The sequence below is a fragment of the Rhinatrema bivittatum genome, chromosome 6 (genome assembly GCF_901001135.1).
Source record: "Rhinatrema bivittatum chromosome 6, aRhiBiv1.1, whole genome shotgun sequence".
NCBI lineage: Eukaryota > Metazoa > Chordata > Amphibia > Gymnophiona > Rhinatrematidae > Rhinatrema > Rhinatrema bivittatum.
The window spans coordinates 313,354,020-313,379,298 of record NC_042620.1 but is presented as its reverse complement, the minus strand read 5'-3'; the positions used below and the strand labels follow the sequence as shown (position 1 = coordinate 313,379,298).

Sequence of the window (25,279 nt, the reverse complement as noted above, 5' to 3'; positions counted from 1 at the left end):
TCCTGCACGATCTCAAGGGCAGCAAGAGTTTGACAATCCTGGGGCAATGATGTGGCACATTTGCATAGATTTGCATATTAAGCAATGTTAATTTGTGTTTTATTTGATAAAAATAAAATTGAGTTCTGACATTTCTTGTGTGTCTGATTACTTTATTTGGTTCTTTTGGGAGTAGACAGGATCTTTGCAATCAGTGCTGGGAAGGGAGGGGGTATATGAGATGCTGCCATGTCAGTGCTGTAATGTTTTTGTTATTTCAAAATTCGTACTGAAAGAGACCTTCATTTTTCAGCTATTTTATTTTACCCAGGAATTTTTCAGTCTTTAGTACAACAAGACCATAAATGAGAGAAATTAGTGGAAAAAAAGGACTCGTCATTTTCCCAGGTAAATTCCATGTTTGCTGTTGTTATAATAAATGCTGATAAATTCATGGGCAAAATAAAACGTAAAAACGAAGGTCCCTGCGTATTGAGCACTTTGATATACGGTACATTTGATTAATGAATCACAATGCCAAGTAAATAAATAAAACCAGGTGTAGGGGAGGGGATCTAGAAGGGAGATGATGGAGGAGGAGGAGAGGGAATTGGGGAGCAGAGGGAGAAAGGATAGTGATGAGATGGCAGGGGTCTGAAAGGAGACGAGGGAAAGGAAATGAGGGGGGGATTCTAGATTGGGGAGGGGGAGACCTGGGATAAGGAAGGGGAGGATCCATTCTTACACAACTCCTCCCAATGAGGATTCCTTCTTCCACTCACTTCCTGCCCCCCCCCTTCTCAGCCCATAACCTCTCCATTGCCTCCCTCACTTTCTCACTCCACCCCTTTCGATTGCCTCACTCATTCTTCCCCCCCAAACCCAGCTCTATCCTTTCACTCACTCATCCCCACCCCACCCCCTCCCCAATTACTGTATACCCTCTAAACCCGTCAGGCCAGCAGCCTTCCTATCATGGGGCTAGGATAGCCGCACCTCAGGCCATATCCTTCTCTTCTGCAAGGAGCCCTGGTGTATGGCCAGGACCATCACTGCAACGACCAGTGGGGAGGGATATAAAATCCCTGGATACTTGCAAATGAAGGTCCATGGAGCCAGGATCCTACTCCTGGCTCCGAATGAGTTGGAGGCCCAAAAGGAAGAGGAGGAAACTGCTTGGTCCAAAAAAAAAAAAAAAAAAGTAAGGTTGACAAAAAAAAAAGTTGTAGGTGATGCCGTTTTGCTAGACTAACAATACACTTATGACTATATTTAGGGAGCTCTGCTCCCTTCTTCAGGTCAGCGTAGAATGAGCTAGCGATGCTGCTGCTAGAATATACACATAAATGATAAGATTTATAGTTAAGGGAAGACTATGTCCGGTAATGGGTGAGGATACCAACGTCCCTATCAAATAGCCATAATCAATATGCTTAAAGGAAACTTCAAAAACATCCAAGAACTGAAGACATTCAAAATTTAAATGATCAAAAGACTTTGAAATAAACCCAATTGACTGCACTGGGACATTGGTTTCCTCAGCCGGTCACTGCCAGACACAGGCCTCCTCCACACCTCTCGCTGTAAATTCTGCTGTCCCTCTCCTTCAGTTTTCTCGTTCCGCTGCAAACTGATCACCCTCCTTCCCCTCTTATCCTTTCACGTTACAACTCTTTATACAGATTTGAAAAAGAAAGACCACTGTTGTAATGCAGCCTGAAATTTTCTTGTATACTCAGGCTATGGCCCCCTGAGCTCTTTCTGCTCTCTCTTTTAAGCCAGTGAAGTGTAGCAGCGGCCACGTGAAACCGCTCTAACCCTCCTCATCCTGAGGGCGACCACAAAGAAACGGCTTTTAAATAACGTTAGAAGTCTGCCAGGAGCTGAGGGAAGGAGACAGTGCAGCAAAACAACTTTCAGATGAAATATAGCGGAGAAAAGGAAGAAAGGAAAGGGAACAGGAAATACCATAATCCTGAGAAGGGGGTGAGGATGGAGAAGTTCCCCCACTTACCCAAGTCTAGTGGAGGGCAAGAATGTCTCACTTCTCCTTTACACCCCTTGCAGGCCTGCCTGCTGTGCAAGGGAAAGAAAAACTGCGAGGTCTATACTCAAAGAGGTTATCCAGGTCAAGTCGTGGGCATAACCTTCCCCGGTTATTCAGCAGGACTTGCCCGGTAATTCTTCCGCCAGGTAAAGTTATGCACCTAACTTTACCTGGATAACTTTAGGACAGCTATTCTTCCGACTAGACTTATGCGCACAGCTGGACAGTGCTCAATTTGTGCACTCCCTGGATAACATTTAGCCCTGCCCCTAAATGAATCAAGTGACACCCCTTTTTATCTGGATAAATTCTGTGCATTCAGTGAGTTGTGTGCACAAAACATATGCAGTCTGCGGATAGAGATATTCAAATCTCAGTTTCTGTGCAGATAGCTCTAAAAGTTACCCATACAAAGTCTTTGAAAACTGACCTCTATGAGCCTTTACCCGTGTTGAGTGGGCTTTTGAAAATTGCTAAAATATATGCTATTGAATTGTTCATAGGATATTCACATGTACTGTAAGCACACTTTATGCACATAAATGGCTTTTTTAAAGTGCTATGATAGTATGTTACATGTGTAAGTGTAACTCCTTTTAAAATTACCTCCTTTATGTTTAAGTGCAAAATGAAACAAGAGGGACAAGGAGCAAATAGGGCATTCCATCCAGTGCCCACTGACACTCAAACTCTTCTAAAGAACCCGTTGACACTGCCTGGTAGTGCTTCCCTCCAAGACAGAAGTGTTACATTGCCCTCTGCAGGACCCCAACCCCTACAGGGTGTTCCCCTAGCCAGATTCTGATTCCAGGTTTGTGTTATCCTTCAACAATGCCAGGACGAGACCGAACTGGTAATTCTGTGATCGCAAGGAGGGGACTGTTACAACCAAAAATCAGAACAAGAGATTCTTCAATAAAGAAAATAAAAGATTCAAATGAGTGCAAAAAGGAACATAAACGAGATGGAGTCCAACTTCCCGAAGAACATGAATGAGGGGGAGGAGTCCATTACCTTGCCTATGCCTAAAATGCTGTGCATGATCTTTCAGCTTAAATCCTCAGCTTTAATAGTATGAGTCCCATCAGAGAGCAGAACACGCCAACATATAGTATAGGGCGGGATGCAAAGGTGAGATAATGCATGGCACGGAGCACGAGCGAGTATAGGGATTTTGTCAACCTAGTGTAGAATCACGCTGAAGACAAGTCACTCATTCCACTTAGTCTGTGCAGCTGAGAAAGACCAAGGAGATTCTCAGGGCTGACATACGGGGGCATAGGATGGGTGGGGACCTCCAGCCGGTAGAAAACTCTCCAACAACGTGGTCTGTTTGGCTGACAGAGCACCCTTGATCTGCAGAATAGACAACAGACAATCCATAGGTACATCATGTCCATATGCATGGGCAGCGCTTCCAGTTGTACCCAGCAATGCCAAATCACTCTGCAGGGGATCCTCAGTCTTTCTGGCTCAGCCAAGATAAGTTGATGATGTACTAAGGAGGACCCCAGCAGCTCCACAACGACACTGGGGTTGTGGAGGAGGAGCTTTGTTAGGAATTCCTAGCTTATGGATGTTGCAAACTCTTCCAACACAGAAACCTAACTTCAAGTTTTCAAAACTTTCTGGTTGAAGATCAGTAGCATTGAAAAGTTGCAAACATATCGAAGATCCGAGTAGCCCCTTGTGTTGGAGTTAACTGATCAATGATGAAACCAGACTAAAAACATGCCAACGGAATCCTTGTCCTTCATGGCTGGTTAAATCAGCTAAAGCTGAGTTTTTGGTGTAATTGGTAACATGATTACTGCATCTCTAAAAGAAGCGATGATTTGTCCATTCTTTAAAAGGTCCCCCTGAGATGCTGATGTGTTAGTTAACTATCAACCGGTCTCTAATATTTTTCCCTTGGAAAACTGAAAGAGCAATAGCTTTGTAAGTCAGTTTTTAGAAAGTCATCAGGTTTTGGATGATACACATTTGGGGTTTAGACCATTTCATACTACCAAGACTAATTTGTTAGCCCTGTTAGATAATCTCCATAGGCTCTTGGATAAAGGGACCAAATTGATAGTTGTACCAAATCTTGGCATCTTGATGAACCATTTACATGCTATTAGAATTGCAGGCCAATGTCTTAATTATTTCACTTCCTTCTTGGAGAATAGACTTCAAAAGGTAGTTTTAGGAGAATGCTCTTCTTTTTCAGTGGTCCTCAGGGGTCACCCATTCTTTTTCTGTTCAACTTCTGGGAATAACTGATTCAAAACTTTGATATAATCCCATTCATGTATGCCAATGACATTCAGCAGCTCTGTCCTGTTGTAACTTACAATGTTGATTTTATTGTTCATTGTCCTACCTGTACTCAATGTGTTTGATTTACTGTTTTATGAATTCTGATTTATTGCTACTATGAATGCTGATTTTATGTACACTACTTTGATCTTTGTTAGAAAGGCAGTTTAGTAAATAAACTAAACTAATTTGAGGTCACCAGGGATTGAGGTAGAAGGGTCCCCCCTTTTATTGTTATTTGACCATATTCTCTGATTAACTGTTGACTCAAATTTGAAAATGGACAAGTAGGTCCAGGCACTAGTGAAGTCCACTTTTCACCTATGGCAGGCACAACATCCAAGACCTTATCTGTCAAATAAGATTGGCTTATACTGGTCCATGCCTCACTTACTGTAACGCTCTGTACCTAGGTCACCAAGCGAAGGCATTGCATCATCTTTAATTGATTCAAAATAATGCAGCCTGTTTAATCATTAGTGCATTGATCAAAGAGCATATTTTGCTAGTCCTTAGAGCTTTGCATTGCCTCCCAGTACTGGTATAATAAGTTTAAAGTTTTAGTATTGATTCACTAGTGCCTTCATAATTTGGGCCCTGAATTTGAAAGAGACTCTTAGTCAGCACAAGCTGAACAGGGCCCTGAAATCTACCCATGAAGTCTGAAGGCAGCTCCCTTTACTAAAGGATATTCATTTACAGCACTCAAAACAACAACTGGTCAAATGCAGATCCAGTGCTTTGGAAAGCTTTTCCCACATCTGTTTAAGATTTGGAGGACTATGCAATTTTCAGGAAATCTATAAAGACTTGGGTCTTCAATTTATGTTGGCTTAGTGGGTCTTGACCTGTTTCTAGGCAACATCAAACAACAGGAAGGAATGGTCATAGATTGTAAAATCTCAACTTCCAGAGTTTAAGAATAAATGTTTATTGAATTTGAAAATGTGTCACAACACAGCATTTTGTAATCCACATAGCCCGTGTTTCAATTTGACTATGTCGGGAGGGACCTCAATTAAACCCTGTTTCTAGGCAAGCCTATGTTTGGTTTTCTTTGTTTTATAAAAAAGGGTAGAATTGTTTGTTTTAGTCTGTGAATGTCTTATTTTCCTGAAATAAGTCTTAAATGTATGATTTTGTCTTTAGAACTGGTTTTTAAACCATGTGTGTTTTGCTGTCTGAGGAGCTTATAAACATTTTTGTTACTCGATGTCATATATTGTACTTCTGCTCTGAGCAGAGTTTTGGAAAAGTAGTTATAAGCTAAAGAAACAAATAAATGGGTGGCTAAGAGTAAGGGAGGGGCCATGACAAGACAGAAGAGACTCAAAAGCCAGGGCATACAATTATCCTGACTGAATATCGGCGGCACTGTCAGGGATCAGTTCAGCTTTATCAGGTACTCTGCAGAGGTGCACAAGAACTGAAAAAGATAAAACAAACACCCACAGTGTTTCCATCACGTAATGATGATGCACCCTGCAGAAAGGCTTCTCCTGTTCTAAACATAAAAAGACAACCAACAGCCCTGTGCTTCCGGAAAAATCAATCAGATCCCATACCATAAAAATATTAGCAAATAATGGTTTAACTCAAGAAGACATTTATTATTATTATTTACTTAAACACTTTTATATACCGAAGGTTGTATGGACAACACTTCGGTTTACATAAAACAAAGGAAGCAGAGGGCGGAAATGGAAGAAAAGTTACAATAAAACAATTAATTGATTGAATATGAGGATCTAAGAACGAAGAGGAGGGAAAAGACAGGTGGATAGGAGAGGGGGGTGAAAGGTAGAGAAAAAGATAACTGGAGAAATATAACAAAGCGTACAATCATAACATTCGAGGGGGAAAATGGTCGGCGATTACGTAGAACATAGCACAGTAAGGTACAATTAGGGCTGACCTTGCTAAGTTTCTTTCCTCAAGTCCTGACAAACCAGTCTTCACAGTGGGGTTTGTCCCCCTACCAGCAGATGGAGGCCTCTTCCCTGAGGCCCTTTCCTGTATAGTCTGCTTCAGCAGGTTCTTACCCAAGCTGGTGCTGGATTTTTTTTTCCAAATTTCCCTTCCAATCCTTGCTGTTTCCTGAAAGCTGTCCTCCTCTTCCCCCCCAGTCACCCAACCAAGAAGGGGCTCACTGGGCGGTAGTGGTCAGAGGGACCTCCTGGGAAGGCAAGCTACCTGCTCGCCTTCCCCCACTGAAATTTATCACCAATACCATGGCTCCTATGCCCTGAGGTAGCCCAAACAGAGAAGAATCAAACAGGAAATTAAAGCGTGGCCTGATTCTCAGCCGATGAACGAAAGAGACAGGGACGGCCCTTGGTCCTCACCCTAAGTGAGCCACTCACTTGCAGGAGAGGGGAGGCTTGGTCGCCTTGGGAGAATATTATGCCTTCTCCCACTTCTATACAAGTTCTCATCTTTATTTTTCCCCTTTTAAGGATGGAAATTTGGACTGGTCAGGACTTAGCAAGGTAAGCTCTAACCGTACTTTCATCCTGCCAGATCAGACTTCACAGTGGGAGGTGCCTAAGCTATAGCTATCCCGGGTGGGGAAGTCCTAGCGCTGCTTCCAGGACCCCCCGTCACAAACCTCGTGTCCTTTCTTTCATGGAGGTGCAGCCTATCATGTTTCGTAAATGTTTTGCACTTGGGCCCATGTGGCTGCCCTGCAAATGTCAATGGGCATTACTTACCCGTATCCTGCCCAGGAGGAGGCTTGCGTCCTCGCTGAGTGCTGAATGCGCCTTCCGGCCTTGCAGCACTTCCTTGCCATTTACTATACAAGCTGAGGTGATAACTTCCTTGATCCACCTTGCGATAGAAGTTTTGGACGTTGACTCTCCTTGCTGAACCTCTGAGTACAGAACAAACAGCCTGTCTGATTTTCTAAGCCCATTTGTAGACTTTAAATACTTCAAGAGGATCCTTCTGACATCCCGAAAGTGCAAGCCCTTCCTCTTCTCTGAACACTCCACCCTCCTGAATCCCGGCAGGGTGATTTGCTAAGGTGGAACTCAGACACCACCTTCAGGAGGAAGGATTGGACTGGCCTAATTACCACCTTCTCCTTCAAAAAGAAGAAATATGGCTTCCGGCACAACAGGGCTTGGATCTCCAATATTCTTCTTGCTGAGCATACTGCTGTTTTCCAGGTTAGATCTCTTAATTGGATGCTCTTAAGTGGCTCATAGGGAGCCTTAGACAGTGCTCTAAGCACAATGTTCAGGTCCCACGCCAGCACAACCTGTTTGTGCGGTGGCTGTATGTATTTCACTCCTCGGAGGAACCAAGCGATGTCCAGGAGTGCAGCAATGGAGGTGCCTCTGATCCACCTCTCGAAGCAAAATATAGACGCCACCTGGACTCTCAGGGAGCTGACTGCCAATCCCTTATCCAGGCCGCCCTGTGGAACTGCAGTATTGCTGCTGTGTCAGCTTTCCCTGGGCTGAGGTTTCTTTGGGCGCACCAGCACTTGAATATTCTCCAAGTCTGTGCATAGGTTATAGAGGTTGATCTTTTCCTTGCCGTAAGGAGTGTGGCGATTACCTCTGCAGAATATCTTCTCTTCTCGAACCTATCCCTTGCAATAGCCATGCCGTAAGTGAGAAATGAGCTGGATTTTCCATCTGGATTGGTCTTTCCTGTAGGAGACCTGGCACTGGGCAAAACCTGATTGGCTCCTCTATTCTTAATCTCCTTAGGTCCGCATACCATGTTGTCTCAGCTGTCCCTGATGATACCTGATTCTGTTCAGGGCTCTTCCTAACATAGGCCAGAGGGGAAACACATAGAGGACTTCAGTGGGCCATTCCTGGGCATTGATTCCTTTGGACCCTTGTTCCCTTCTCCTGCTGAAGAAATTGGTTGCCTTAGTATTGCTTCTCTTGGCCATCATATCCCACTGGGGAGCATCCTCAATCAGGACACTATTTGCTGAAATGCCTCCTCTGACAACTCCCACCCTCTTGGGTTCATCTTTTGTCGGTTTCGGAAGTCTGCTTGATAATTCTCCACTCCTGAAATGTGAGCCGCCAAGATGTCATGGTCTGACCCAGTATGGCAATTTCTTATGTGCTTATGTTTTTAGGTAGCCCTCTGCTCATGCCATCAGCCGTGCAATCTCCAATTCCTCCCTGCCTGTTGATGTAAGCTACTGTCATTGCAATGTTCGAGAGGACTCTGACTAGGCAAGCTGCCCATGTCTCCTACCTGTGTATGGAGAATTTTATCTCCTGTTAGAACTAGATCCCTTGTGCTACTTGTCCCTCACAGTGCACCCCCCAGACCCCCACTGAAGGGGGTCCAAGCTTAAGCTTTTGGCCAGGCTGCTTTTGTTCCGCCACCACTGGAGACTTTCCTTTATGTGCGACGGAAGGAATCCAGCTTCTATGGAGCTCTGCTGGCCAGTAGGTTTTCTTACAGCAGTCTCATGTGTGCTTTTGCCCAGGGAACTGCCTCAATGGATGCCACCATTAATCCTAGTACTAGCAGATAAGCCCTTGCCTTGTGCTTTCTGAAGGATAGTAAACTTTCCACCTGCTGCTGTAATTTGGCTATTCTCTCTTCTGGCAGGATTAGTGTCCCCATGCATGTATCGAAGAGAACCTTCAGATACTTTAATGTCTGTGATGGGTCTAAAATGACGAGTCTGTTCCCTATCCACCCCAGGCTTTCTAGTTGCATATGACTCTGTGTCTCGACCCCTTTTTGCCTTCCCTTATCAACCAGTCATCTAGGTAGAGATGGACTTTAATTCCCTCCGTGTGCAAGAAGTCTGCTACTACCACCAAACCTTCTTGAAAGTTTGAGGTGCCATTGCCAGTCCAAATGGCAGAGCCTGAAACTGGTAGCAATGGCCTAGGACCGCAAAGCGTAAAAAGCTCTAGAAGCTCTCCCGCATGGGTATGTGTAGGTACACTTCTGTTAGATCCAAAAAGGAGAAATTCGCCTCTTCGCACTGCCGCTTTGACTGTGCCTAAGGACTCCATCCTGAAATGCGGAATCCTCAGCGCCCATTTTATTCCATTGAAGTCCAGCACTGGGTGGCAGGACTCATCCTTTTTTGGCACTGTGAAGATTAAGTAGGTTCCCTTTCCTTTTTCCGGACTGGGATAATGGCTTTGAGGGCTAATAGTCTGGCAATCACTTCTTGAACTGCCTGTTTTGCCACTCCACTGCATGGCAATGGGATAAATTGTTCTTTAATGCTGCTCTTAATTCTGAGTAGTACCCCTCTTTTATGTCAAGTACCCACTGGTCGGTAGTTACTAAGGTCCACTAGTGATAGAAGCCTCTCAGTCTACATCCCACCTGTGAAAGCACTGAGTGGACCCTCATACCGTCATTGTGATCCTTTGGGGGGCTGCTTTCGACTGTCCGAGTCTCTAGAGCTGCGCCTGGCCACTCAAAAGGACTGCCCGTGTGACCTGACCTCCCCACTGGCTGGAACCTCATCCACCTAGTCTGCCTGGTGTCCTTGGGGCATTGTCTGCTCCCACCCACTCTCTGTGGTCTCCTGCTCCGATCCTCCGGAAGCTTAGCGGTTTGGCTTCCAGGCTCTTCATGAGACACTCTACGTCCTCTCAAAAACAACAACTTTCCTTTGAATGGGAACATAAGAATATAAGAAACTGCCATGCTGGGTCAGACCAAGGGTCCATCAAGCCCAGCATCCTGTTTCCAACAGAGGCCAAACCAGGCCACAAGAACCTGGCAATTACCTAAACACTAAGAAGATCCCATGCTACTGATGCAATTAATAGCAGTGGCTATTCCCTAAGTAAACTTGATTAATAGCAGTTAATGGACTTCACCTCCAAGAACTTATCCAAACCTTTTTTGAACCCAGCTACACTAACTGCACTAACCACATCCACTGGCAACAAATTCCAGAGCTTAATTGTGCGTTGAATGAAAAATAATTTTCTCCCATTAGTCTTAAATGTGCTGCTTGCTAACTTCATGGAATGCCCCCTAGTCCTTCTATTATTCGAAAGTGTAAATAACCGAGTCACATCTACTCGTTCTAGACCTCTCATGATCTTAAAGACCTCTATCATATCCCCCCTCAGCCGTCTTTTCTCCAAGTTGAACAGTCCTAACCTCTTTAGTCTTTCCTCATAGGGGAGCTGTTCTATTCCCTTTATCATTATGGTTGCCCTTCTCTGTACCTTCTCCATCGCAACTATATCTTTTTTGAGATGCGGCAACCAGAAATGTACACAGAATTCAAGGTGTGGTCTCAGCATGGAGCAATATGACATTTTCCGTTTTATTAACCATTCCCTTCCTAATAATTCCTAACACTGCTTTTTTGACTGCTGCAGCACACTGAGCCGACAATTTTAAAGTATTATCTACTATGATGCCAAGATCTTTTTCCTGGGTGGTAGCTCCTAATATGGAACCTAACATCGTGTAACTATAGCAAGGGTTACTTTTCTCTATATGCAACACTTTGCACTTGTCCACATTAAATTTCATCTGCCATTTGGATGCCCAATCTTCCAGTCTTGCAAGGTCCTCCTGTAATGTATCACAATCCGCTTGTGATTTAACTACTCTGAATAATTTTGTATCATCCGCAAATTTGATAACCTTACTCGTCGTATTCCTTTCCAGATCATTTATATATATATTGAAAAGCACCGGTCCAAGTACAGATCCTGGAGGCACTCCACTGTTTACCCTTTTCCACTGAGAAAATTGACCATTTAATCCTACTCTCTGTTTCCTGTCTTTTAACCAGTTTGTAAGCCACGAAAGGACATCGCCTCCTATCCCATGACTTTTTAGTTTTCTTAGAAGCCTCTCATGAGGGACTTTGTCAACCGCCTTCTGAAAATCCAAATACACTACATCTACCGGTTCACCTTTATCCACATGTTTATTAACCCCTTCAAAAAAATGAAGCAGATTTGTTAGGCAACACTTCCCTTGAGTAAATTCATGTTGACTGGGTTCCATTAAACCATGTCTTTCTCTATGCTCTGTCATTTTGATCTTGAGAATAGTTTCTACTATTTTTCCTGGCACTGAAGTCAGGCTCACTGGTCTATAGTTACCTGAATCGCCCCTGGAGCCCTTTTTAAATATTGGGGTTACACTGGCCACCCTCCAGTCTTCAGGTACAATGGATGATTTTAATGATAGGTTACAAATTTACTCAGCTTGGCCTTGGATGCTGAATCTGCTGCCCAGCTCTTTAACCATAGGAGGCACCTAGTCATCATGCTTATCGCAGCCTGCTTGGCCGAGATCCTAATCAAATCGTAGAGAGCATTGGCCACATATGCTGCTATGGACTCTGCTTGCGCCATCTCCTGGTTGCTGGTACCTTCTTCCTGCCCTACAGGCAGCTGTAAAGTGCAGAGCAGAGCTCTTGCTGCATATCCGTTGCAGATCGCTGAGTACAGAGCTAGGCTAGGCAGCTCAAAGTCCTTTCTGACAAGCATCTCAACCCTTTTATCCTGCAGGTCCATAAGGGCCACATCTCCCTCAACTAGAATGGCAGTTTTCCTGGAGACCACTGACAGCGCTGCGTCCACCTTGGGGAGGGTCAGGAGACTGTCTCTCCCCGCCTGATCCATTACATATAATCTTTCCATATTCTTTTTGCTCCATAACCTTAAGTCTGGCTTGGCCCACTCCACTGAAATCATATCCTGGATTGCGGAATGAATGGAGAACACTTTTGCTGGCTTTCTAAGGCCCGTGAGGATAGGGTTACTTCTTGGTTTACTGTCTCTGGGCTGCTCCTCAGCAAGTTTGAGGATTTGGGAGACCTTGGAAATGAAGGAACCCAATTCCTCTGCCCTAAATAATTGGACTGCCGAGTCATCCATATCAGGCCCCGGGTTCTCTTCCTTCTCGGTCTCCTCCAGGGAATCTCCCTGGGACAAATCATCGGGCTCATCCAAAAAGGGCTCATCCATGGGTCTAGGCTTCTCCCTTTCCTTGAGTTCAAGCTTCCATTTCTTCTCAAGAGTGGGGGTGGACTTGGGAATTCTATCCTTGGGCCCCCTGATCCCATCATTTTACCCTTCATTTCTCTATAGGCCTTGTGCATTAAGAGCAGAAATCGGAAGAGAACTGCTACCCTTCCCCCTCCGAGGCTTCCTCCTCCAATGCCCTGGGGAGGAGCCAAGAGCATGAGTAGCTGCGATGGCGTCTGTTGCCGGCGTTTTGGGGCAGGCTGGCGGGGGGGAAATTGACTCAATGGGCCTCCTTTGCTGTCCTCTGCCAGGCCCCCCAAAGGCACACTGTCCCAATTGCAAGAGAACGAGTCTGTTACTGCTGCGCCGCACACCGCACTGCAGGAACTTTCTGCCTCTCCATCTTATTTCCTGCATGGGGGCTCGGGGGACTTTGGGCCAGGTCCTGCGGTTTTAGGCTGGAGGCCTACTTACTGCCGCTGATTAACCTTCTTTTCATCGCCAGGAAATGCAAGGCCAGGGGCCTTATCGCCTGTGTGGGGGGAGGAAAAAGTAACCCGAGGAGGGTCATCGTCCCGAGGAGGTGTTCCCTGACCTGGCACTTCCCTGGGGGAAGCGTCCTCAGGAAGGCCATCGCCTCTGCTTATTCCTCCTGCTGAACCAGTTTCACCTACCATCTGCTGGAGGCAGAGAACTACTGATACGTTCCCTGCTGAACCAGCCTATATAAGAAAAGGCCTCAGGGAAAAGGCCTGGAACTCTGCCTCCATCTGCTGGTAGGGGAACAAAACCCACTTTGAAGATTGGTCTCAGAGGACGAAGAAGATAACGACTGACTAAGATCTTATAATCTGTACATAGCAGCCAAACCAGGCATCAATTACATATAATCCATGTGCTGGGAGGCCAAAGGCAACTCCCTAATTGCAAGGGCTTCCACTAAGACCCTCAGCATGCCAGGTCCTAGAAAGTCAAAAAAACAGTGAAAGAACTCCAAACTCAGCCTGATGACTTATTACAGGGCATCTGATGGAGAGCTTGCCAGTTAGATTTGTCCAGCTGCTCACTGACCCTAATTGATAGCAGAAACTCCTCCCATAAAACCCTGCAGGCATACAAGTAGACAGGATCTGGATCCATTAAGGGAGTCCTATCTGTAGACAGCAAACAGACTATCAACTTCTTATCCCCCCACTCCCACACACTCTCTAATTCATAGACCTATGAGCTGCAATCCATCTACTGATGAATCTTGATTCACAGGCTCACAAACACCCCCCATTCCTGCCTCTCTTCAAAGATTCAGACGTTATGCTTCTTCTCCTCATATACACTCCACAGCACCTGGTCCCTGACATCAACAAGACTTCTCAAGACCATGCATATACTTAAGTTGCTCAGTCTCAGTATGGCACTTCCTGCTTATACCCCAGCATACTCCTAGTAGAGAAGCTTGAGAAAGATCTTCCCTCATACCACCACTAACTTAATGACCAAAACGCTGCTTCAAGGATGTGCCAGTCTGCCCAGAACTCCTGGACCACCTTCAAGAGCCCTTCTACTTCAGAAGAGAGTTATTAAAGTACCTGTGGGTGGCTCAGGACTTGAACTGGTCGAACCCCACTATCATATTTGCTACATGGTAATCTGAGAATGGTGTCACCCCAGTGCCAGCAGAGAGGGTTTGTGATATTATGCAGTTTGATAGAATCACTTGATCAAGGAGCAGAACACCAAGCAAAATAAAAATGAAAGTATCAGATGTCCCAGAGTATTGCTCCTGTCAGATGTTGACCAGAGATAGGCAGCAAACCCTCCTTCAAGACAGACGACAGCATGCTAGGCTCCAGGTTATTATGGGCAAGAGCCTCAAGGGTACAATTAAAATCCACCCTGAGCACAGTCTCCTTAGCTAGCCAGGATCTTCAAAATAGTTGCCATCTGGCAAAATACTATCTTCATGGGCCATATATTCAGGGCATGCATGTTAATCACATTAATGATGCTCATTTGACATGGCAAAAGAGCTATAAAAATCAATACCTCTGGCTGCAAGTCCATGAACATGTGTGTGGTGGCTAAAAAATACTCTGGCATGTCACCCTAGAAGCCAGCTGACCCTGACATCTGGAGTAGTATGGGTCTCCTGCAGAAAACTCAGAGTACCCTTTACTCATAAGGAGAATACCTAATACCTGTGAAGCCCTTCATTGCAGCCCTTAACCCTGAATGTATGGACAGTCAGAGCCATTCTACTAAGAGAATGGTCTCATGCATGGTGCCCTTATGGACACCAAGCACACATATTCCAAAGTGCCTATAAGCTTGGCCCATTTCTCACTTCTCAAGACAGTGCTCTACTCTGTTGGGTTTGCTGTCTCTCCCTTGGGAAAGTAACCAATTATTCTACAAGAAAGACAAAGGCTGAAGAGCCGGCAAGTTCTCCACTACCTGCCAATAACTCCTCTTCCAATACCTCATAACTCCTCGCCTCTCCAGACACACCTCGCTGCCATTAGGATCTTTGGGGGGGCTTCCTCCTCAGCTTTAAGGGTCCTTCACTACCCCACACAGATGTTTCTATAGATAAATGTGAAGGAGCCCATGTTCTCTTCTGGGGGGAATGCATCTCCATTCCAGAGAATATCTTTGCACCTGGCACCCTCTAAAAAAACTTTTCCTACAGGTAGATCCAGAACTGTTTCTGGGACCTCAGGGTTCATCAAGGTAACAATGACAGGAAACAGCTTGTCTCAGGGTAAGCAACAGGCTGCATTGTATTAATCCCTCTTTTCCTTGCAAGGATTTTTCATTGGAGCCAGTGCACACATTGAGGTCCAAGGTCTCCAACAGACAACCACTGACCATACAAACAACTACCTAACTTTACAAGAGAAACAATGCAATGAGGTAGCTCAATTCTTTAAAGATAAAATTGAGAACTTAAGAAAAAAAATCCCTAACACAACAAAACAAGAGATTAAAATGCCCACAAGGGATGTCAGCAACTGGTCAGAATTTCATGAGATATCACACATTGAAGTCGAGAACATGATAAAAAAACTGAACCCTGCTCCTCATGTAATTAACACCATACCCATTACGGAACTAAAAAAACTAGCTAACACAGTAACCCCAACATTAACTAAAATCATCAACCTATCCTTAGATGAAGGATTAATGCCGGATACCTTGAAAGGAGCTATAATCAAACCAATCATTAAGAAAAAGAACCTTGACCCCCTAAATCTTAGCAACTATAGACCAGTCTCCAACTTACCCCTAATAGCCAAACTAATTGAAAAAACAGTACAAAAACAACTGCCAAACCACCTTGAAAGTAACAACATTTTATATCCAGCCCAACATGGATTCCGCAAACACTACAGTACAGAGACTTTACTATTAGCTCTATCAGATAATATCTTAAGAGGTTTCGATACAGAAACACACTACATTCTGGTGCTACTGGATCTCTCTGCAGCATTTGACACTGTAAATCACAAAATACTAATCAATAGATTAAAAGAAACAGGACTCAATAACAAAACAATAAACTGGTTTGAGTCATACTTAAACAATAGAGGTTTCCAAGTACAAATCAAAAATGCACTTTCAGACAAAGTCAAACTACAAGAGGAGTCCCACAGGGATCAGTCCTGTCCGCAACACTCTTTAATATTTACTTACTTCCAATATGTCACCTACGTGCAGGACTTGGAATCATACATTACGTATATGCAGACGACATACAACTACTGTTACCCATCATAAACCCCATTGAAGAAACAATGAAACTAGCTAATATGTATCTTGAAATAAACAGCTCCTAAACCAAATGGAACTGGTAATAAACATCGACAAAACTGAATTCTTACACCTTGAACGAAAAAACACCCCCCCTATACAACCTACAATCGCAATCAAAAATAATCAAACCGCGGAGTTAGCAATAAAAGTATGGAATCTAGGGGTAATAATTGACCCTGAGCTAACCATGAAACAACACAGGTACTTGTGATTTGTATTGCATACAGGAATTCCGGTATATAAAAATTAAAAATAAATAAAATAAATAAAATAAATCTCACAGAAATTAAAAGAAGGATACGCCAAACTAATGACCCTGAGAAGACTGAAACCCCTGCTAACGCTAAACAATTTCCGCACAGTTTTACAGGCAATGATATTCGCAAGTATAGACTATTGTAATTCCCTGCTACTAGGGCTACCTCAATCCACGATTAGACCACTGCAAATATTGCAAAATTCCGCTGCTAGAATTCTGACTGGCAAAAAAAAAAATGACCACATTACAGGAACACTTGCTGAGCTACACTGGCTTCCAATTGAACAAAGAATACAATATAAGGCACTGTGCATAATTCATAAATTAATCCACGACGAAAAAACTGACTGGCTTAACACAGCACTGCGCGTATATGTTCCACACAGAAACCCGAGATCTGCTAATAAGGCTCTACTAACTGTTCCCTCTGTTAAATCAGCATGCCTCACTCAAGTAAGGGAAAGAGCATTGTCGCTGGCTGGACCTGTGCTATGGAACACCATGTCACTCGAAATAAGGCTACAGAGTAATTTTAAAATATTCAAAACTAATCTGAAAACCTGGCTCTTTAAACAAGCTTTTTATAAAGAGAAGGAGAAAAACACTTGATAGATAAGGACGCACCAAGCAAACAGTTGTTTTGTATTTTACCTACAAATGCATATTAATGTTAGATTTGAACCGCATAACAATTTTCTAACCAACATATAGGCTTAACTTAAACACATAGTTGATTGTATTAAAACATGTTACCGTACTATGATGGCGCATGCTTAATTTGTAATCTATACTACTTAGAATTTTCTTTATCGTGCCTTTCTGTAAACCGTTGTGATGGTTAGCTAACTTAACGACGGTTAGAAGAGTTTTTAAATAAAAATAAATAAAGACAAGAAGATCCATGGTTCCTGGCAATTGATTCTGGTCTGCTTACACCTGATTCTCCATCCCCTCCTATTTTCAATCCTGGGATACAGTATTAGAGGATCATACCCAGGTACCCATCCATTTGGTCAAGTGATAGTTTCAATTAACTCTCCCCCCTCCACATTGACATCTTCGGCTGACAGTTTTACAGGTCAGTCAATGGTTAACACAGCAAAGGGCAATAAGAAACGCTAGCAGCTTTCCATGAGTGGCTCCCACCTCAACCAGTATCGAAAGCAAACACAGGAGGGTTATATTCCGAAGGATTTCAATCTTCCAGGGTGAATGGCCACTAGGAGTCTGGGGTAAGGGTGATAGGAGCAGCTCCCTCTCAACATTACCCAGCAGGGATTGTGATGTACTCAGGGTCACCGAGGTCTTGATGCTTACCTTCATCTGCTAATTTCTGTTGGGGCCAGGACAATACTAGCAGTGAAAAGGCAGGGATCATGTACCTCATCTAACCTCACAAATTCCACCATGCCCCTGCTCTTCTCTTCCGTTTTTCTTGTCACCATCTATACAAGAAAGAAAAAAGGGATGGGGCAAGGAACTCTGAACCAGTAAACTGGGAGAGAACTCCTGCAGTGATCAGTGGCAACTGGAGTGGTAATGGAGGTGTCCTATGATCAGATGGAGCCAGTCTTAGCCATATTGGCCCTTCTGGGAGTAAAAGGTGAGGCTACATAACAACTGTCTCCTGGCTTGATGAGATGGAGTCTGCTATGGGGTCGTCTGCTGTTGCCACTGCTGAGTAAACATGACTGACCCCCACAGCTGGGGCAGGTGTGGGAATGATAGTTTCAATATGGTTTTCTGCTACCTTGTTTGGTTTGGGGAGCCACAGAGTCTCGGCTGAACTTTTGTGGAGCCTGGCTATGCCAAGTGGTCCCAAAGTACATTTTTTGCCACACTGGTTTTGAAGTTCACTCATGCCAGGGGCATGAACTGAGGTCTCTTCCCTCTGCTTACTGTTAGCAGCTGATAGAGAAATTCCACCCACAGGAAGCTGAGAGCTGCTGACTGTGGTGCAGGTGGTGGTCCCAGGAGTTTTTCCTACTGAGACACTAAAGGGGGCTGAATGTTTGGTAGTAAGGGCTGTCCCCAGGATGTTATTGGTGACAGATTTAGAGGTGGAGGGAAGAAAGATCAGTTAGTCTGTCAACCTTTTCCCTCACTCTCTTTCTTTTTTTGTAGTGCAGCACTAGAATATACAGAAGGCATCAGCCCAAACATGTGCTCTGTCTCCATCTGCTGGTAGGAGGGACATATTCCATGTGCTTAGACTGGTCTGGCTGGACAACAAATAATCTGAGTCAGGCATTTCTTGCCAGATTTATAGGCATTCTCATTTTCACTAGTAATGGATTCCCTCTCCACTGTAAATGAGGTGAAGGCTGCATTAAGGGCAACAAATATCAGCTGGAGAACAGGTACTGCAGCAGTGCCGCTGGGGTTTACAAGCTGCTGGGAGCATGCCCCACTCTGCTCAAAAGGGGTGGAATATGCTACACTTGAAGCATCTGTAAGGGCACCAGTGGCAGCAGGGGTCCTGTCCATGGCAGCTGAAGAAAGGAGGAACATCTCCTAGAGTGCCAGAGGCAGCATGGCGCCTACCCAAAGTAGCTAAGATGAAAAGGGCTGCCTCCAAGTTAGCTGGGGAAGAGAAACCACATCTAGATAGCTCAGGCAGCAAGAGCTATTGAGCTTCTCTTACTCATTTTTTCAGACATTTTTTAAACCAAAGAACCTAAAGGGGATGGAGAGGGTAAACAAAAGCAAAACTAATTAACGCACAATAAAAAAAAAAGCTCCTCAAACCTAAAAAACTCAAAAGTAGTATCAACACAACAAATCCCGAAAATAAAAAAAATATAAACACAAAAAATGAGACAAAAAAACAAGGAAAATCTCAAAAAGTAAAACAATTCCCCCCCTCCCCCCAACCACCCTTGTTTTTAAAAGGGAATCCCGGGAAGGGGGTGGGAGAGCCTGTTTGCTATTAAGGAGGAGGTGGGGTTACTACCACTATTTCTAAAGGGCAAAATGAAAAAAATAATAAATTACCATAAAAAATGTTTCCAGAGCAGCAGGGCAATTTTTATGAGGGAACAGTAGGGGGGAGGGAAAGAAGGTCTCCAAAATCCTGTACCTCAGAGGGCACAGGCTCCCAGCTCCTGCAGCACTGGCTGCAGAAAGGGAGCAAAACTCTCAGCGTTATGTTAGTCCAATAAACAGGTGGCACCTACAACTTATTTGTTGACCTTTATTTCCACAATAAAATGGCAAAATACAAACCAGCTAGAAAGTTAAAAACAAATGCAAAGTATACTTAAATAGATGGCAGTAAATATCACCTGCATGATAAGATTTTTATTTTAGAGAGGTTCAAATCCCAGGGCATTAGGCACTCTTCAATCTTGTGCCCTCTCCCTTATACACCTACCTATCAGTGGCAGCTCTGGCACAGCAGCCCCCTCTCATTCTCTACTAAGTCCGGCTTCCCCCTCCCTTTGCCTCCTGCCAAAGTGCCCGGCATCTCTCCTTCTCCTCCCCTCCCAGCATCAGGGACGGCAGAAGCACTAGGTGAACTAGGCCTAGGCCGCCAATCATTAGGAGGCACGAGTGGCGGCGACAAAGAGGGGTGGAGATTTGGTGGGCCACAAGCAGCACCCAACCTGCTCGTGGCCCAGAAAACCGAGAACGAGGTAGGAGTCAGGCCAAGACCAGGAGGTGGCAGCGCGACCGGGGTGGGGTGAGTGTGGGTGCAAGGCAGAAGATGCCTAAAGCGCCTAATCCCCTTGCACCAGCCCTGCCCAGCATCCTCCTCTTCACTCCGTGCTCAGCACACAGATATCACCCCAATTTCTTCACTCATTTTGCAGTGCCTAACATCCTCTCTCTCTTCACCCCCCACCTGCCCAAAACACTCCCTCTCTCTCCAGGTAACTCTCACCTGCCCAGTACCCTCCCGCCACAATTCCCCCACCCAGCTTCCTCTCTGTCTCCATATTCCACATCTACCTAGCATTCACTTCACTCTCTCTCTTGTGGTGCTGCACCTTAAAAGTTGCAAACATCATCTGGAGATTTCTGGGGTGTTATCTCTCCCCTCCTCCCAGAAATGCTGGCACCTTAGGCAACCACTAAACTCATCTAATGGAAGGACCGGCCCTGTCAGATCCTCACTTTATTAACTCTGATAATATCTTTTTAATATCTACACACAACTACTACTTCCAAACTCTACTTATTTGATATACCGCAATTCCTTAATCAAATGTCAAAAACTGTATACTATAAACTAAATATAAAATAAAACAAATAGCAAATAACATGATTTGACTAGTGTCCACTTCAGATTAATGTTTATTTTATAGCAAAGAATGAGAAGTGTAAAATCTCCATAACCAACAACTGCTTTAGGGAAAACAAGCCCGGGCCGATATACAATTATAAAGCAGTTTCCCTTAGCAGCAAATCGAGAAACCTCTGCACCAGATTTTAGCAACAATACAGGTCAATACAGTAAAGTGCGGCCGCGGTTACCCCGCTCCTAACCCGCTTTCTACCAACTTTTCGGCAGCGTTAGTCCAACCCGCAATACACTATCCCCTTTAACCTACTCTTATCGCGTCCTTAAATCACCGGGTAACCCCTTCCACCCGCGGCATGTATATTACATGTACACGATCGAATTAGCTGTTCCCTCCCATACAGTAATGCGCACCCTGACTATCGCTTTTTTACCCTGCCGTTTTGCCGCGCATTTAACCTGCTAACTTAACGCCTACCCTTACCCCTGCGTTAGAGGCAGGGGTAAGGGTAGGCGGCAAACTTTCCCCCAGCCCCCGCTCACCTGTCCTGGCCGCGTCCATGGGTGCTGGTCTCCGGGGCAGCCCCAGTCCTCTCCCCTCCTCCCAAAGCAACGAAAGCGGAAAAAAGCGAAAAAGCGAAAAAAAAAAGTTGCAAGAGAGAGAGGGGAGAGAGGACGGACAATCCTACACTCGGGATTGCCAGTCCTATCTCCCCTCCTCCCAAAGCAAGGCGCGAAAAGCAGCCTTGCTTTGGGAGGAGGGGAGAGAGGACTGGCAGTGTAAAGCAATGGAGCGACTTACTTTTTTTGCAGCCCCCCTCCGGAGACGGATATCGGTGAAGACGACCATGGCTCCCCTGCCTCCAGCTGCCCGTGACGATGGACGCCTGCACGGGCGAAAGCGGCCCCTGTGCGTGCAATTGGGCCGCTCAAGGCGTGACGTCACAACGTTTGGCGTCACGGCATGTGATGTCACATCTTGAGCGGCCCAATTGCACGCACAGGGGCCGCTTTCGCCTGTGCGATGCGTCTATCTTCGCGGGCAGCTGGAGGCAGGGGAGCCGCAGTCGTCTTCGCCGATGTCCGTCTCCGGAGGGGGGGCTGCAAAAAAATTAAGTCGCTTCGTTGCTTTACACTGCCAGTCCTCTCTCCCCTCCTCCCGAAGCAAGGCTGCTTTTCGCCCTTGCTTCGGGAGGAGGGGAGAGAGGACTGGCAATCCCGAGCATAGGATTGCCCGTCCTCTCTCCCCTCTCTCTCTTGCTACTTTTTTTTTTTTCGCTTTTTCGATTTTTTCCGCTTTCGTTGCTTGCTTCGGGAGGAGGGGAGAGAGGAGTGGCAATCCCGAGCGTCGGAGAACTGTCCACTTCCTGGTACCTGTCATTTCAAATGACATTTGAAATGACAGATACCAGCTTGTCCGTGAAGCGTTAGGCCAGCGCACACAGGATACTCTATAGCGCTCTAAACAGTAAAATGGGTTGCGTGGGCCTAACGCTTCACGGACGCTTCTTAAGACGCAGCTTGCATTTGCAAGCTATTTACATACAGTATCGAGCGGTAGGTGAGCTGGACTGTGCGTGCGGCAACCGCGGGTGCGCCCGGCACTAACGCAGCTCTTCCTACCGCTCCTTACTGTATCGGCCTGATAATGTTGAATCATTGTCTGAAAAAAAAATGATTTGCCAAACAAGCAGGCTGAGCGCACCGTTTAGCACCCATTTGGCCGCGCATCTATTACCCCTTATACTGTAAGGGGTAATAGCGCCTTGAAAAAGCACGGCCAAACTTGCGAAAACTAGTAGTGCTCATTTTTGCCCGCATCTGTTTTCCGAACCCGTGGCTGTCAACGGGTTCGAAACAGACGCCGGTAAAATTAAGCATCGGTTGTCAGACCACCGACAGCCGCCGCGTCCGCTTTAGCGCAGGACCTAATTTAAATACAAAATCGCACGCCCAAGAGAAGTGCCTGGGTGCGTCGGGAGAGCGGGTGCTCCGCAGGTTTTATTGCATCGGCCTGTCAGTAACTTGCAAGGCTCATCAGTCTTGATTTATTGGAAGAGTGGAAATACTAGCAAGAACAAGATTGCACCAGGATTGTTGTCCTCAGCTAGTTGGCAGAATATACTGCTTATTTTTAATATAGGATGTTTCCTTTCATTTTTTAAAAGCAAGCCTAATCCCAAGTGACTTTCATCTAATAAATGATTTGTTGATCACTATACCACTATGTTTGAGTACTTGCCAGGTACTTGTGACCTGGATTGACCACTGTTGAAAGCAGAATGCTGGGCTTGATGGACCCTTGGTCTTACCCAGTATGACAACTTCTTATATTCTTATCATCTCTACCCAGATTTTTACCGCCTATTCTCTCGTACCCACGCCACCTCTCAACATTCTGTTAACTTTTATTCCCCACCCCCATAACCAGGGAAGGCAGATTTCAAACGCCAGCGAGAGGAACACATGGGGCATTTTGTGGTGGGAAGGAAAATCGACCATTATACACCAGCACAGGGCTGTGTCCCCACCACTCATCACCGAGCCAGTTTCTCCCTCCTCCTCTTACCCTCTTAGGCACTTTAGTCATGATGGAATCACACAGCGAGACATATTCCGGGCTGTATATGTACACGGGGGGTTGTATCGAACTCTCTCCGCCCTCCATCCAGCTCCCGGTACAGCACGCACACAGTCGGCGAGATCCCCAGAGCCGGCCCGCCTGCGACTTCCGGGTTCCAGCAGGCATGCTCGGTGCCCCACTGTCAACAGTCCCTGCAGTCCACCAAAGGTTCCGGGCTCAGACCCGCGTCGGCCACGCCCATATCCCACGCTCCCCCATCACAGAACTAGGCGGTCGGTTCTGAGCAAGGGATGTAAAGATTTACAATTTAATGCCTAGTGAGCGAGCGCTTCTATCATCATTAAAAAAAAAAATGAATTGTTTCTGACACAGCCTATTTTACTGAGGGCGTTGTACTTTGATCATGGGAAATGCAGTTCTCCTGAACTGTCAAAAAACTAGAATGAAACTGGTAAGGACTGTGAGAAAGTAGACTTACTAGTTTTATGCTTCTAACCCTTTTGATGAAATGTGAGTATTCGGTCTCACAACTTTACAAATGTATTCAGCTCAATGCATCCCCATTGTAACTGTGTCAATTTAAAGCACCAGTTGGTTTAAGATTATAAAATTATAGCGAGCCCGCAGAAGGAGAAGTACTTAAAGTTTCTCTTCATAAAATAACAAGAAAAATACCTACCCCTTGATTACCAAAGCCAGAGTTGTCAAAATGCTGAGGCATCCATGAGATGCCTCAGCATTTTGACAACTACCAGTGAATTTTAGAATCCTACACAAATCAATTACTCTAATACACAAATCCATCCACCACCAATTTCAATTAGATCTCGAAATCCCTTTCAAACTACATTCTCAAAACAGACCGAGAGAAATTCACAAAGGAATACTGCAACTTCCCCCTACCAAAGCCACATGCCTTACCTCGACAAAAGACCGAGCCTTCTCGATAGCAGGCCCAGATATCTGGAATAACATCCCCGCAGACCTCAGATTGGAACCCTGCCTCCTAACTTTTAGGAAAAAACTCAAGACATGGCTCTTCAGTCAAGCCTTCCCTGAACCCCCTGACATTCATTAGTCTGCCCTTACTCTAGACTTGAAGGACATGAGTGAATGTTTAGCCTATCTCCTGCCTGGACAATAGACTCCGATTCTCCTAAGCGCCTTAAGCATTATCTTAATAATAGTATTATAGTTATAAACTTCAGCATGCTGATTAAGCTTCCAAGTTCCATTTTCCTTGTTCAATGTAACTTTGCCTCTTCCACACTTTTGTTTTAAGTTTTGTTGTCACTACAGTTGTTTACCCTTGTTCGATGTAAACCGATCTGATATGGCTTGCCCATGAAGGTCGGTATAGAAAAGTGTTAAATAAATAAATAAATAAATACAATTTTTGTAAACCTCGCTTTCATTTCCCCATTTTTTCCTTCTCACTATGTCACCCCCTTCTTCCACTTGTTGGTCTCTTACCTCCCAATTTACCCACTCTTATAGTTTCAGAATTTCCATCCTATCTCTATGTCATTATGAGATACTAGTCTACGTCTTATTTTGTAACTCCCACCCCAATGCATTCTGCAGAAAATAAGGACTGGACGATAGTTACCTGATGTAGCTGAACCAGAAAGATACACTTGAGAGAGACCTGAGGTTCCATCCTACACATTCTTGACTACTTCTAGGGAAATTCCGCGCCATGCCAGTGTAGAATTAGCACAGAATTTCCATGACCTGCATGGGTCAGGGACAGAGTGGCAAGGTAAAGAATAAACCACTGTGGTCTTAATATTATCTGCCTCTCCTTGGACACTGACAGAATCCAGACACCACCACCCCCCCCACCCCCCCACCCCCAATACACTCAATCACCTCAGTTTGCTGGTTGGAGAAGAGCAGAGCAACTATGTATTTGTATTTAAAAAATGTATTAATCGCTTAACACAAAAGGCCTAAGCGATATACAAGATTTACATACATAATAAAAGCACAAAAATTTCACAAGACTGAAACAAACAAACAATTAAAATTATACAAACTAATAAAATAAAATAATATCACGTCTAAGTGGGGTCGAACACATTTCATTCAATACAATACTCAT

The 25,279-nt window shown here is 44.9% G+C and overlaps 1 protein-coding gene across 4 annotated transcripts in view; it reads right to left on the bottom strand.

The window, feature by feature from the left end:
• HDAC8 (histone deacetylase 8) overlaps window positions 1–23,373 on the bottom strand; it is a 273,689-nt gene extending 250,316 nt beyond the window's left edge. Inside the window, exon 1 of one of the 4 annotated variants that reach the window (XM_029607527.1) lies at window positions 23,161–23,373. In XM_029607527.1, coding sequence (XP_029463387.1) covers window positions 23,161–23,340 — 180 coding nt within the window. In that variant the 5' untranslated portion in view covers window positions 23,341–23,373. The remainder of the gene's footprint in view (window positions 1–23,160) is intronic. The other 3 variants (XM_029607525.1, XM_029607524.1, XM_029607526.1) reach the window with 3 other exon arrangements.
• Between the last annotated feature and the right edge of the window lie 1,906 nt (window positions 23,374–25,279).